At 42.7% G+C, this 14,736-nt stretch overlaps 1 protein-coding gene across 3 annotated transcripts in view; it reads left to right on the top strand.

Moving 5' to 3' along the window:
• Nucleotides 1-14,736, top strand: part of Drc1 (dynein regulatory complex subunit 1) — a 77,751-nt gene that overhangs the window by 21,491 nt on the left and 41,524 nt on the right. For all 3 annotated transcript variants that reach the window (XM_045148770.1, XM_004669352.2, XM_045148771.1), the window contains 3 exons: nt 10,608-10,791; nt 13,008-13,145; nt 14,128-14,214. In XM_045148770.1, the coding sequence (XP_045004705.1) occupies nt 10,608-10,791; nt 13,008-13,145; nt 14,128-14,214 (409 nt within the window). The remainder of the gene's footprint in view (nt 1-10,607; nt 10,792-13,007; nt 13,146-14,127; nt 14,215-14,736) is intronic.

Below are 14,736 nucleotides of genomic sequence, written 5' to 3'. Positions count from 1 at the left end.
GGCTCAAAGTTTTCCCACATTCATTACATCCCAGGGAGTTTTCACCACTGTGAATTGTCCACTGCAAAACAAGGTTTGCACCACGGCTGACAGTTCTGCCCCGTCTGTCTCCACTTGGCGGACGGCTGGAGTCATAAACAAAGGCTGGCCCACATCCAAATTCATGAGGGTTCTCCCCCACATGAATCCGCTGATGTTGAGTAAGTGCTGACCTCCTACTGAAAGCTTTCCCACAGGGCCCACACTCATATGGCTTTTCTCCTGTATGGACACGTTGGTGTAGGGTGAGCTGAGAACTCTGGATAAAGGCCTTTCCACACTCAGTGCATTGATAGGGCTTCTCCCCTGTGTACACTCTACGATGTTGCATGAGAGTGGAACTGCGGTTGAAGGCTTTGCCATACTCATTGCAAACATAGGGCTTTTCTCCAGTATGAATCCTTACATGCTCAGTAAGGTGAGAGTTGAAGCCAAAGGCTCTGCCACATTCATTACATACATAGGGCTTCTCCCCAGTGTGAACCCTGTGATGGAGAAAAAGGCTGGAACTCTGACTGAAGGCCTTCCCACACTGACTGCATTTGTGAGGCTTCTCACCTGTGTGAATCCTCTGATGCTGAATAAGGCTTGCATTCCGACTAAAAGCCTTTCCACACCAACTGCATCCATGGGGCTTTTCACCTGTGTGAATCCTCTGGTGCTGAGTTAACTGGGGGCTCTGGCTGAAGGCTTTCCCACATTCATTACACTTATAAGGTTTCTCTCCTGTGTGGATTATGCAATGCTGAATAAGACTTGAGCTTCTACTGAAAGCTTTCCCACATTCACTACACCCAAAAGGTTTTTCTCCAGTATGAATTCTCTGATGCAGGCGGAGGTAAGAATTAAGCCCAAAAGTTTTCCCACATTCATCACATTTAAATGGTTTATTCCCTGTGTGAATTCGTTGGTGCAAAATAAGGTTTGAGCTGTGTGTAAAGGACCGTCCACAAGGACCACATTCATAGGGCTTTTCCCCAGTGTGACTTCTGTGATGGCGATTTAGGTCTGAATTGTATTTAAATGTTTTGCTGCATACATCACACTTAAAGACTCTCTGTCCTGATCTATTTCTTTGAATTCTAACAACACTTTGTCTTGATTTGAAGTGTTTATCAAATGTACTACATGCCTGGGAATTCTCTTCGGGAGGCTGTTCCCTACACCTAACAGACTCTGGTCTAACAACTCTCTTTACACTGTGACCAGCAGAACCTCCCAGATTGTCTTCCCACTGATCTTCATGGTTTCGAATTTCCTTGGTCTCAGGTGTCTGTGGATTAGTCCTTGAGAATTCTGGTGAATTGAATTCTGGGGCTTTTGCTTCTTTAGAACACCTCTGATTTAGAATGGATAGCTCCTTCTCAGTCCCAGCTTCAGAATCTGTAATCCCAGCACTGTCCGGCAAGTTCTCAAAACCTCTGGTTCTTCAGCCCCCAGAAGATCCAGAACCCACAGTTCCTCCTCTTGTTCCAGTTGGGAGATCAGCTCTGGCTTAGGGACAGGGAATCCCAGTGAGGCCACGTTCCCATAGTTTTCCAGCATCACATCCCGATAGAGTGCTCTTTGCTGGGGGCCCAGCTGCTGCCCTTCTGCCCTGGAGAAGTACACGGCCACATCCTGGAAGGTCAAAGGCATCTCGTCCTCGGTGGCAGGAACCTGCTGGGCTCAGCTCCCATTCCCAAGAGCGGGTGTGGTCTGCATCCTTATCCCATGCAGCTTCACTTGCTGGTCGGTTCACAGCTCTGGAGAAGATAGCTTCTGATCTCAAGGAAACAGAACACAGACAAACGCAGCTCCATTTAGCAAGGGCCGTGGGGCCGGCGGACTCGGGGTCTACGGAAGTCGAGGGAGCCAGCGCGTGCCCCTTCCCCGAGCTGCTCTCCAAATCTGAGACCAGCCTTCCACCGGATCCGTGCGTTGGGTCGCGGCGCGGCCCAGCCCTGGGAGCCAGCCTAGGCAGGGCGGCAGACGACCGAGGGGCACACAGAGGGCTGCGCTCGCAGCCCGCGCGCGCGCCGGCCACGGCCTCCGCGGGGCGGCAGGGACGCGCGGCCGCGCAGCGCGGAGTCGAGGCCGGACCAAAAAGTATTTTTATTTATTTATTTGCAAACAGAGAGAGAGAGAGAGACCGACCGAGAGAGAATGGGCACACCAGGGCTTCTAGCCACTGCAGACAAACTCCAGATGCATGCACCACTTTGTGCATCTGGCTTTACATGGGTATTGGGAAATCAAACCCAAGTCATTAGGCTTTGCAGGCAAGTGCCTTAACTGATGAGCCATCTCTCCAGCTCAAACCTTGTTTTTAAAAATATTTTATTTATTTATTTACTTAATAGAAAAGGGAGGGAGAGATTGAGCATGCTAGGACCTCTAGCCACTACAAATGAACCCCAGACACATGTGCCACCTTGTGCATCTGGCTTTATATGGGCACTGGAGAATTGAACTCAGGTCTCTAAGCTTTGCAGGCAAGTGCCTTAACCACTGACCCATCTCTCCAGCCCAGACCTTGCTTTAAGAAACCAAACTAGGGCTGGAGAGATGGCTTAGCGGTTAAGCGCTTGCCTGTGAAGCCTAAGGACCCCGGTTCAAGGCTCGATTCCCCAGGTCCCACGTTAGCCAGATGCACAAGGGGGCGCACGCGGCTGGAGTTCGTTTGCAGAGGCTGGAAGCCCTGGCGCGCCCATTCTTTCTCTCTCCCTCTATCTGCCTTTCTCTCTGTGTCTGTCGCTCTCAAATAAATAAATAAAAAATTAAAAAAAAAAAAAAGAAACCAAACTAAAGCTGGGCTTGATGGTGCATGCCTTTAATCCCAACATTTAGGAGGCAGAGGTAGGAGGATTGCCACCCTGAAACTACCAAGTGAATTCCAGGTCAGCTGGGCTAGAGTGAGACTCTACCTCGCAAAACAAACAAACAATAACAACAATAAAAAGAAACTAAACTAGGATTCTTTGGTGTGGTATAATCCCAATCCCAATATTAGGGAGGCTGAGATAGGTTTGCCATAAGTTTGAGGCCATTGTGATCTATATAGATTGAGTTACAGGTCATTCTGGACTAGAGATAGGCCCTGACTCAAAAACCCCAACCAAACAAAATGAAACAATCCAAACCAGAGCTGGAGCGCTAGCTCAGTCAGTAAAGACCTTGCCTTGAAAGCATAAGGACTTTAGTTCAATCCCTAGAACCCACCTAGAAATGCCAGAGTTCATAGCATACACTTGTAATTCCAGCACTGGAGAAGCAGAGATAAATGGATCCCTGGATCTTCATGGCAATCCAGCTAGTCCAATTGGTGAGTAGCAGGCTAATGGGAGATCCTGTTTCAAAAAAGATTGACAGTGCCTGAGGAATGACACTAGAAATTGTCCTCTGGTCTCCATATGTACACACCCACACACATGTGCATCCACACACAAGTGAACATGCATATACACACATTCACATAGAAAAAAAAAAACCTAAACCAAACAGCAATGAAAAAATTTTTCCAAAAGAAAAATTATAATATATACTATATACCCTAGCTTAGAAGATGGGGTGAAATTGGAAAAACGAAAAGAGGTCACAGAATGTTAAGTTGTGGCTCCTGTCATTAAGGGGGTTTGTGCTCTTGTTTGGAGACAATAATAATAGATCTACACTCTGTTAAAATTAGGAGATATTTGGGCTGGAGAGATGGCTAAGTGGTTAAACGCTTGCCTATGAAGCCTAAGAACCCCAGTTTAAGGCGTGATTACCCAGGACCCACGTTAGCCAGATGCACAAGGGGGCGCATTCGTCTGGAGTTCATTTGCAGTGGCTCGAAGCCCTGGCGCCTCCATTCTCTCTCTCTTTCTCTCTCTGTCACTCTCAAATAAATAAATAAAAGTAAACAAAAACTTAAAAATTAGGAGACATTCATTATTGTGGTCTTAGCCTTTATTTTCAGAAGGGTTCCCATGCAGCTCTAATGACTTCCTTATCATCCATTCTCATTGTATTCTGTCAGAGGGCTTCTTTGTAATTTGTTGAAAGGATTTCCCTATTTTCTACTATTATTAGAGTTACTATTACTAGTGGAATTTCCCCTTTTGTACATTCTACTAGTCATTTATTAGAGGATGAGTGGCCAGACAATTGAGTTTATTCAATAAGAACTTAGAGCTGGAATTTGCACTATTATTGGAGTGTTTGGCCTAGCATGCATGAAGCCCTGGGTTCAATCTCCAGTGCTGACCTGGAACTCACTGTGTAGTCCCAGGCTGGTCTCAAACTCATAGCAATCCTTCTACCTCTGCCTCCCAAGTGCTGGACTTAAAGGCATGCACCACCACACCTGGCTAAGAAAGTTTATTTATTTATTCCAAATTTTTATTAATAACTTCCATGATTATAAAAAATACCCCATGGTAATACCCTCCCTCCCCCATCTTCCCCTTTGAAACTCCATTCTCCATCATATCCCCTCACCATCTCAATCAGTCTCTCTTTTTTTTTTTTAATTTTTATTAACATTTTCCATGATTATAAAATATATCCCATGGTAATTCCCTCCCTCCCCACCCCCACACTTTCCCGTTTGAAATTCCATTCTCCATCATATTACCTCCCCATTACAATCATTGTAATTACATATATACAATATCAACCTATAGCCTCCTCCCTTCCTTTCTCCACCCTTTATGTCTCCTTTTCAACTTACTGGCCTCTGCTACTAAGTATTTTCATTCTCACACAGAAGCCCAGTCATCTGTAGCTAGGATCCACATATGAGAGAGAACATGTGGCGCTTGGCTTTCTGGGCCTGGGTTACCTGACTTAGTATAATACTTTCCAGGTCCATCCATTTTTCTGCAAATTTCATAACTTCATTTTTCTTTACCGCTGAGTAGAACTCCATTGTATAAATGTACCACATCTTCATTATCCACTCATCTGTTGAGGGACATCTAGGCTGGTTCCATTTCCCAGCTATTATAAATTGAGCAGCAATAAACATGGTTGAGCATGTACTTCTAAGGAAATGAGATGAGTCCTTTGGATATATGCCTAGGAGCGCTATAGCTGGGTCATATGGTAGATCAATCTCTAGCTGCTTTAGGAACCTCCACACTGCTTTCCACAATGGCTGGACCAGATTGCATTCCCACCAGCAGTGCAGAAGGGTTCCTTTTTTTCCACATCCCCGCCAACATTTATGATCATTTGTTTTCATGATGGTGGCCAATCTGACAGGAGTGAGATGGAATCTCAATGTAGTTTTAATCTGCATTTCCCTGATGACTAGTGACGTAGAACATTTTTTAAGATGCTTATATGCCATTCGTATTTCTTCCTTTGAGAACTCTCTATTTAGCTCCATAGCCCATTTTTTGATTGGCTTGTTTGATTCCTTATTATTTAACTTTTTGAGTTCTTTGTATATCCTAGATATTAATCCTCTATCAGATATATAGCTGGCGAAGATTTTTTCCCATTCTGTAGGTTGCCTCTTTGCTTTTTTCACTGTGTCCTTTGCGGTGCAAAATCTTTGTAATTTCATTAGGTCCCAGTGGTTAATCTGTGGTTTTATTGCCTGAGCAATTGGGGTTGTATTCAGAAAGTCTTTGCCAAGACCAATATGTTGAAGGGTTTCCCCTACTTTTTCCTCTAGCAGTTTCAAAGTTTCCGGTCTGATGTTAAGGTCTTTGGACTTAATTCTTGTGCATGGCGAGAGAGAAGAATCTATTTTCATCCTTCTGCAGATATTTATCCAGTTTTCAAAACACCATTTGCTGAAGAGGCTGTCTCTTCTCCAATGAGTATTTTTGGCATTTTTATCGAATATCAGGTGGCTATAGCTACTTGGGCTTACATCTGGGTCCTCTATTCTGTTCCACTGATCTACATGTCTGTTTTTGTGCCAGTACCATGCTGTTTTTGTTACTATGGCTCTGTAGTATAGGGTAAAATCATGTATGGTGATACCACCAGCCTCTTTTTTGTTGCTCAGTATTATTTTAGATATTCGAGGTTTTTTGTGATTCCAAATGAAGTTTTGGATTGTTTTTTCTATTTCCATGAAGAAAGCCTTTGGAATTTTGATAGGGATTGCATTAAATGTGTAGATTGCTTTAGGTAAGATTGCCATTTTCACGATATTGATTCTTCCAATCCAGGAACAAGGGATGTTTCTCCACTTTCTAGTGTCTTCTTCAATTTCTCGCTTGAGTGTTTTAAAGTTCTCATTGTATAGATTCTTTACTTCCTTGGTTAGGTTTATTCCAAGGTATTTTATTTTTTTTGATGCAATTGTGAATGGGAGTGATTCTCTGATTTCATCCTCTGTGTGTTGTTAGCATATATGAAGGCTACTGATTTCTGTGTATTTATTTTGTATCCTGCTACATTGCTGTAGGTTTTGATCAGCTCTAACAGCTTGCTAGTAGACTCTTTAGGGTCCTTTATGTATAGAATCATGTCATCTGCAAATAATGATAACTTGATTTCTTCCTTTCCAATTTGTATCCCTTTTATGTGTGTCTCTTGCCTTATTGCTATGGCCAAGACTTCCAAAACTATATTAAATAGAAGTGGGGACAGTGGACACCCTTGTCTTGTTCCTGATTTTAGTGGAAAAGCTTCCAGTTTTTCCCCATTTAGTAATATGTTGGCTGTAGGCTTGTCATAAATAGCCTTTATTATATTGAGATATGTTCCTTCTATTCCCAGTCTCTGTAGGACTTTTATCATGAAGGGATGTTGGATTTTGTCAAATGCTTTCTCTGCATCTAATGAGATGATCATGTGATTTTTGTCCTTCAACCCGTTTATGTAATGTATTACATTTATAGATTTGCGTATGTTGAACCATCCCTGCATCTCTGGGATAAAGCCTACTTGGTCAGGGTGAATGATCTTTTTGATATACTCTTGTATTCTGTTTGCCAATATTTTGTTGAGAATTTTTGCATCTATGTTCATGAGGGAGATTGGTCTGTAATTTTCTTTTTTTGTTCTATCTTTGCCTGGTTTTGGTATCAGGGTGATGCTGGCCTCATAGAAGGAGTTTGATAGAATTCCTTCTTTTTCTATTTCCTGGAAAAGCTTAAGAAGCAATGGTGTTAGCTCTTCCTTAAAAGTCTGGTAAAATTCAGCAGTGAATCCATCCGGGCCTGGGCTTTTTTTAGTTGGGAGATTATTGATAACTGATCGGATCTCCATGTTTGTTATAGGTCTATTTAAGTGATTAATCTCATTTTGATTTAATTTAGGTAGGTCATATAGATCAAGGAAATCATCCATTTCTTTCAGATTTTCATACTTTGTGGAGTATATGCTTTTATAGTATGTCCCTATGATTTTTTGAATTTCTCTGGAATCTGTTGTGATGTTACCTTGTTCATCTCTGATTTTATTAATTTGTGTCTCTTCTCTCTTTCTTTTGGTCAGATTTGCTAAGGGTTTATCAATCTTGTTTATCCTTTCAAAGAACCAACTCTTTGTTTCATTAATTCTTTGGATTGTTCTTTTTGTTTCTATTTCATTAATTTCTGCCCTAATCTTTATTATTTCTTCCCGTCTACTGATTTTTGGTTTGCCTTGTTCTTCTTTTTCCAAGGCTTTAAGGCGAAGCATTAGGTCGTTTACTTGCGACCTTTCTAATTTCTTAATATAGGCACTTAAGGCTATAAATTTACCTCTTAGAACTGCCTTCATTGTGTCCCAGAGATTTTGGTATGTTGTGTTCTCATTATCATTTGACTCTATATATTTTTTGATTTCCTTTTTGATTTCTTCATTGACCCACTCATCATTTAGTAGTGTATTGTTTAGTTTCCATGATTTTGTGTATGCTACTGATTTGTAGTTTAATTCCATTGTGGTCAGATAGAATGCAAGGAATTATTTCAATTTTCCTGAATTTGTTAAGATTTGCTTTGTGTCCTAATATATGGTCTATTTTAGAGAATGTTCCATGTGCTGCTGAAAAGAATGTATATTCTGCAGCCTTTGGATGAAATGTCCTGTATATATCTGTTAGGTCCATTCCTTCTATGACCTCATTTAGTCCAGATGCCTCTCTGTTTATTCTTTCCCTGGATGACCTGTCAATTGATGAGAGTGGGGTGTTAAAGTCACCCACCACCACTGTGTTTGGTGTTATCTGTGACCTTAGTTCTAATAGTGTTTGTTTGACGAATTTGGGAGCCCCCATGTTAGGTGCATATATGTTTAGGATTGTAATGTCCTCCTGTTGGAGTGTGCCCTTAATCAATATAAAGTGACCTTCCTTATCTTTCTTGACTAACGTCGGACTAAAGTCTACCCTGTCTGATATTAGGATAGCAACCCCTGATTGTTTTCTAGGCCCATTTGCTTGAAACACCGTCTTCCAACCTTTCACCCTAAGATAATGTCTATCCTTTGTAGAAAGGTGAGTTTCTTGGAGACAACAAATTGTAGGATCCTGCTTTTTAACCCAGTCTGCAAATCTATGTCTTTTCGTTGGCGCATTGAGACCGTTGATATTAAGAGATATTATTGAAAGGTGTGTATTTATGTTTGCCATTTTTGTGTGTGTGTGTGTGTGTTACTGGTTCTACCTGTGCTCTCTTCTGTTAACTGGTATTTGAGTATAGCTTGTTTTTTCTAGGTTCCTTATATGTGTGCTTTTCCTTTTGTTCAGCATGGAGGATTCTATCAAGTATTTTCTGTAGAGCTGGTGGCACATGCCTTTAATCCCAGCACTCGGGAGGCAGAGGTAGGCAGATCATCATTAGTGCAGGGCCACCCTGAGACTACATAGTAAATTCAAGATCATCTGGGGCTAGAATGAAACCCTACATTGAAAAACAAAAAACAAAAAAAACTCAACAAAACGGAGGTTAGGAATATAGCTTATATAGGTCAGTGACTGAAGGCATGCCTAGCATGTGTGAGGCCCTAGGCTTGATCGTCAGAATGAAAAGTAAACAAACAACAACAACAAATCATACAGCTGGGCATGGTGGTGTACAATCCCAGCACTCAATAGATGGAGGCAGAAGGATGAAGAGTTCAAAGCTAGCCTCAGCTATTAGTGAGTTCAAGGTCAGCCTGGGCTACATGAGACTCTCTCCCCCACCCTCTCTCTTACACACACACACACAACCTCAACAAAATATAGCTTCAAGGGCTGATCAGATTGCTTAGCGGTTAAGGTGCTTGCCTATAAAGCCAAAGGACCCAGGTTCGATCCCCCAGTACCCATGTAAGGTGGTGCACATGTCTGTAGTTTGTTTGCAGTGGCTGATGGCCCTGGCGTGCCCATTCTCTCTATCTGCCTCTAGTAAATAAAAATAAATAATTAGTGCACAGAACAAAAGTATGGAGTGGTTCAGTTTAAATGTAATTGAAGTTCTCATCACCCAAGTTTATTTCTCTCTTTGGAGTAGTGTTACTAGTGACAAAGGTTATAGAACACCAGCTAGCCATTGCAGGCAGGGACAGAAGGGCACTCAGCAGCCTGTTTACTTGCCTTTTGCTGGGGATCTAGGGCTCTTTAATATCAACAATTGGAGTCACCCAGCAGACAGCACAGGCAGGGATCAGGAACCCTCTGGGAGCTTCTACCCAGCATCACTTCTCCAGGGAATTCTTCCTGCCCAAATTTCCTTTTACCAGCACCAGACAGTGTGTCACCTGGTTCAGCAGAGAAAGAACTTCCCCTTTTTAAAAAATTTTTTTTCTCAATTTTTATTAACATTTTCCATGATTATAAAAAATATCCCATGGTAATACCCTCCCTCCCCCCACTTTCCCCTTTGAAACTCCATTCTCTATCATATCCCTTCCCCATCTCAATCAGTCTGTCTTTTAATTTTTGATGTCATGATCTTTCCTTCCTCTTATGATGGTCTTGTGCAGGTAGTGTCAGGCACTGTGAGGCCATGGATTTCCAGGCCATTTTGTGTCTGGAGGGAGCACATTGTATGGAGTTCTACACTTCCTTTGGCTCTTACATTCAGAAAGTTTATTTTTTAAACTTTAAAAATTTATTCATTTTACTTATTTGAGTGAGAGAGAAAGAGGCAGATAGATGATAGATAAATAGATAGATAGAGAGAGAGAGAGAGGAGAGAGAGAGAGAGAGAGAGAGAGCCAGGGCCTCCTGCTGGTGCAAATGAACTCTAGTTACATGGTCCACTTTGTGCATCTGGCTTATGTGGGTACTGAGGAATCATACCTAGGCTGTCAGGCTTTGCAAGCAAGCACCTTTAACTGCTGAGAAATCTCTACAGCCCAAAAGTTTTAAATATTTAAGATCTCCATTTGAGAGGGGGAGAAAGACATGTAAGATATTAAGCCCATTCTTTAGACTGGGTGCTGGCTTTCCAAGAGAGAACCTTTGCTCATCAGTTTTTGTTAGATGTTACTTAATAAGTTACTTATTGCCAAATATTAAACTAAAAGTAGCTTCCTCACTATTTGGTTTGCTTCTGGGTGAGAGTCTGAGGGAATGCCTGAACCATGAATCCTATATCATTGACTCCAGTGAACCTGCTGGTACCACTCAAAGACAGCATCCAGAGCAGGTGGTGTGTTTTTGTTTGCAGACATGAGAAGCTGGAGAATGAGGTTAAGACCAGCCAGGATAAATTTGATGAAATCACCATGAAGTGGGAGGAGGGCAAACAGAAGCGGATTCCCCAGGATCTGTGGGAAATGCTCAACACTCAGCAGCAGCACTGTGCTGGCCTGATAGAAGATAAGAACAAGCTGATCAGCGAGTTACAGCAGGCAAGAGGCTGGGGCCACTCCATCCCAGCCAAGTGGGTTTGGCTTGGGTATTAACTGGGTCATCAGTCAGCCTTTCTTGACTTACTTTATTACTGAGAGTGTGGCACAACTCAAGCCCTTAGTGGTGGTGATTTACTTCCTTAATTCCAGAAGGCTGAGGCAGGAGGATTAAAAGATCAAGGCCAGATGGGATACATAATGAGACTCTGTTGAAAAAGCTACTACTATACAACTCAAGTGCTAAGCTTTTTCTTTTAATTATCTATTTATTTGTATGTTTGTTTCAGTGAGAGACAGAAGAAATGAATGGGTACACTAGGGCCTCTAGCCACTGAAAACGAACTCCAGACACATGAGCCTCCATGAGCATCAGATTTACATGGGTTTTGGGGAGTAGGGTTTCACTCTAGCCCAGGCTGACCTGGAATTCACTATGTAGTCTTAGGGTGGCCTTGAACTGCCTCCTGTGTGCTGGAACTAAAGGCATGAACCACCACACTAGCTTGATGTAGAGATTTTGATAAGGATTGCATTGAGTCTTTAAAATTCTTTTTTAATATTTTTATTTATTTATTTTCAAGCAGAGAGTGGAGGGAGAGAGAGGAGAGAATGGATGCGCCAGGGCTGTCAACCACTGAAAATGAACTCCAGACACATGCTCCACTTTGTGAATCTGGCTTTGCATGGGTATTGGGGAAATGAACCCAGGTCATTAGTCTTTACAGACAAGCCATTTCTCCAGCCTGAGTCTGCAGAATACTTTTGATCGCATAGACTTTTTTGTTGTTGTTTTGAGGTAGGGGCTTACTCTAGCTGAGACTGACCTGGAATTCACTATGTAGTCTCAAGATGGTCTTGAACTCATGGCAATCCTCCTATCTCTGCCTTGCAAGTGCTAGTATTAAAGTGTGCAGTACCATGCCTGGCTACTTGTTTTTATTTATTTATTTATTTGAGGTAAGGTCTTGCTCTAACCCAGGCTGACTTGGAATTCATTATAGTAGTTTCAGGTTGGCCTCAAACTCACAGTGATCCTCCTACTTCAGCCTCTCAAATGCTGTTATTAAAGGCATGCACCCCCATACCTGGCCACATGGACACTTATTTATTTATTTTAAAAATATTTTATTATTTATTTGTGTGAGAAAGAGGGAGAGAGAGATAGTGAGAGAAAGAATATGGGCGTGCCAGGATCTCTAGCCACTACAAATGAACTCCAAACACATGCACCACCTTGTGTATCTGGCTTACCTGAGTACTGGGGAATAGAACCTGGGTCCTTAGACTTTGCAGACAAGCACCTTAACCACTATGCCATCTCTCCAACCCTGACATTTTTTTTATAAATTATTTTTTAACTATTTATTTATTTCTTTGGGAGAGGGAATGAGGCAGAGTGAGAGAGCAAATGGGTGCACCAGGGCTTCCAGCCACTGCAAACAAACTCCAGATGCAAGTGCCACCTTGTACATCTGGCTTACATGGGTACTGAGGAATCAAACCAAGGTCCTTTGGCTTTGCAAGCAAGTGCCTTAACTGCTAAGCCATCTCTCCAGCCCCCTGACATTTATTTTTATTTTTGTTTACTTATTTGAGAGAGAGAGAGAGGCAAAGAGAGAAAAAGAGAAAGGGTGTGAGAGAATGAGCATGCCAGAGCTTCCAGCGCCTGCAAACAAACGCCAGACACATGTGCCACCTTGCAAATCTGGCTTATGTAGATCCTGGGGAATCAAACCTGGGTCCTTTGGCTTCACAGGCAAGCACCTTAACCACTAAGCAATCTTTCCAGGCCTCACATAGACATTTTCTTTTGTTTGAGGTAGAGTTTCACTGTAGCCCAGGCTGACCTGGAATTCACTATGTGGTCTCAGGGTGGCCTCAAACTCATGGCGATCCTCCTACCTCTGCCTCCTAAGTGCTGGGATTAAAAGTGTGCACCACCACACCCAGCCACATAGACATTTTTAACAGTACCAAGTCTTCCAATCCATAAACACAAGATGTCTTTCTGTTTGCTCTGTAGCCCAGGTTGGCCTTGCACTAGTGGTACTCCTGCCTCAGTCTCCCAAGTGCTGGGATTACAGATATGTGCCATTATACCTGGCTTAACTCCCAGTGTTTGCCAATTCTGATGAGAGGTGGCCAGTGTGGGTGTGCTGGGTGCCTCTGCCTTTTGTCTCAGTTTCTGACCAAACTTCTACATGTACTTTTTAAAGGAATTAAAAATAAAGGATGACCAGTATGTGAAGGACTTGAAGAAACAGTCAGATGACATCTGCCTGCTTCTGGAGAGGATGGAAGAGCAGGTGAAGAATGTGATGAAAAACTTCCGTCAGGAGCTCTATCATATTGAGGTGAAGGGCTGTGAAAAGACCTGCCTTATGCATTTGGGAGGACTCAGGAGGAAGGCTGCACCTGCCTCCAGAGCTCAAAGTTTTTCTTTTGTTTTGGGGCACATGTATGTGGTGTGTGTATGTATGCATGTGTCTGTGGAGTCCAAAGGTTGATGATAATGACTTCTTCAGTTGCTTATTCTGGTCTCTCTTTGAACTTAAAGCTTACTGATTCAGCTACACTAGCTAGCTAGTAAGCCTTAGGGATTCCCTATTTCTGTTTCCCAAGCTCTGAGATTACAGGTATGTGCTGCTATACCCATGTATGCTGGGGGATTTGAACTCAAGTCCTCATGCTTCCAAGACAAGCTCTTTACCAACTGAGCTATCTTCTTAACCCCAACAGTTCTTTGATAACTGGTGGGACCTGCTCAGCTGAAGCAGACATAAGGGCCTTTTCTTTTTCTTTTTTATTTTTTTTGGTTTTTCGAGGTAGGGTCTCACTCTAGCCCAGGCTGACCTGGAATTCACTATGGAGTCTCAGGGTGGCCTCGAACTCACAGCAATCCTCCTACCTCTGCCTCCTGAGTGCTGTTATTAAAGGTGTGCGCCACCATGCCCAGCTTCTCTTTTTCTTTTTTTGGTTTTTCAAGGTAGGGTCTCACTGTAGCCCAAGATGACCTGGAATTCACTATGTAATCTCAGGGTGGCCTCAAACTCATAGTAATCCTCCTACTTCTGCCTCCCGAGAGCTGGGATTAAAGGTGTGAACCACCACACTCGGTTTACAAGGGCCTTTTTCTATTTCTTTCTTTCTTTTTTTTTGTTTTGTTTTTCAAGGTAAAGTCCCACTCTAGTTCAGGCTGACCTGGAATTCACTTTGTAGTCTCAGGGTGGCCTCAAACTCACTGTGATCCTCCTAGTTCTGCCTCCCGAGTGCTGGGGTTAAAGGTGTGTGTCACCACACCTGGTTTACAAGGGCCTTTTTCTATATTGGTTATAGAAAGCATTTGAGGCAGAACGTCAAGAGTTGATGACCAGTAATAAGAAGAAATGGGAGCGGGCCCTGCAAGCTCACAATGCTAAAGAGGTAAAGGGATTGTGGGTGGGTGGAAGGGTGTATAGGATGATCTGTGGATTCAGAGGTGACTTCAGCTGTGACTGAACTGAAAGCCTTTTATACCTTGGGTAGAACTGTCATGGCTTATATTTATTACTGCACTTTGTAGTTAGTATGGCCTTGTAGATGGGGGTATTTCTGGTGGGTAAGTGCTACCTTTTCAGCTTGTTGTTTCTATGGTTCTGCCACTTTCTCCTTGGATGTTCAGATATTCAACCCAGCCATGAGAATTTATGGCTCCAAAAAATTTTTGTTTTGGCAGGTTTTTGCTATAGCCTAGCCTAACCTGGAACTCACTCTGTAGTCTAGGCTAGTCTTAAACTCAAGCAATCTTCCTACCTCAGCCTCCCAAGTGCTGGAGTTAAAGGGATGCACCACCAGCTTAAAAGTATTTTTCTTTTGAGGCTAGGTCTATCTCATGTAGTCTAGAGTAGCCTCATTTGCTACCTAATTGAAAATGATCTTGAATTTCTCATCCTCCTGCCTCAATTT

The sequence above is a fragment of the Jaculus jaculus genome, chromosome 5 (genome assembly GCF_020740685.1).
Source record: "Jaculus jaculus isolate mJacJac1 chromosome 5, mJacJac1.mat.Y.cur, whole genome shotgun sequence".
In the NCBI taxonomy this organism is placed as follows: Eukaryota; Metazoa; Chordata; class Mammalia; order Rodentia; family Dipodidae; genus Jaculus; species Jaculus jaculus.
The sequence above is the reverse complement of the archived record's forward strand: the minus strand, read 5'-3'. Positions and strand labels throughout refer to the sequence as shown.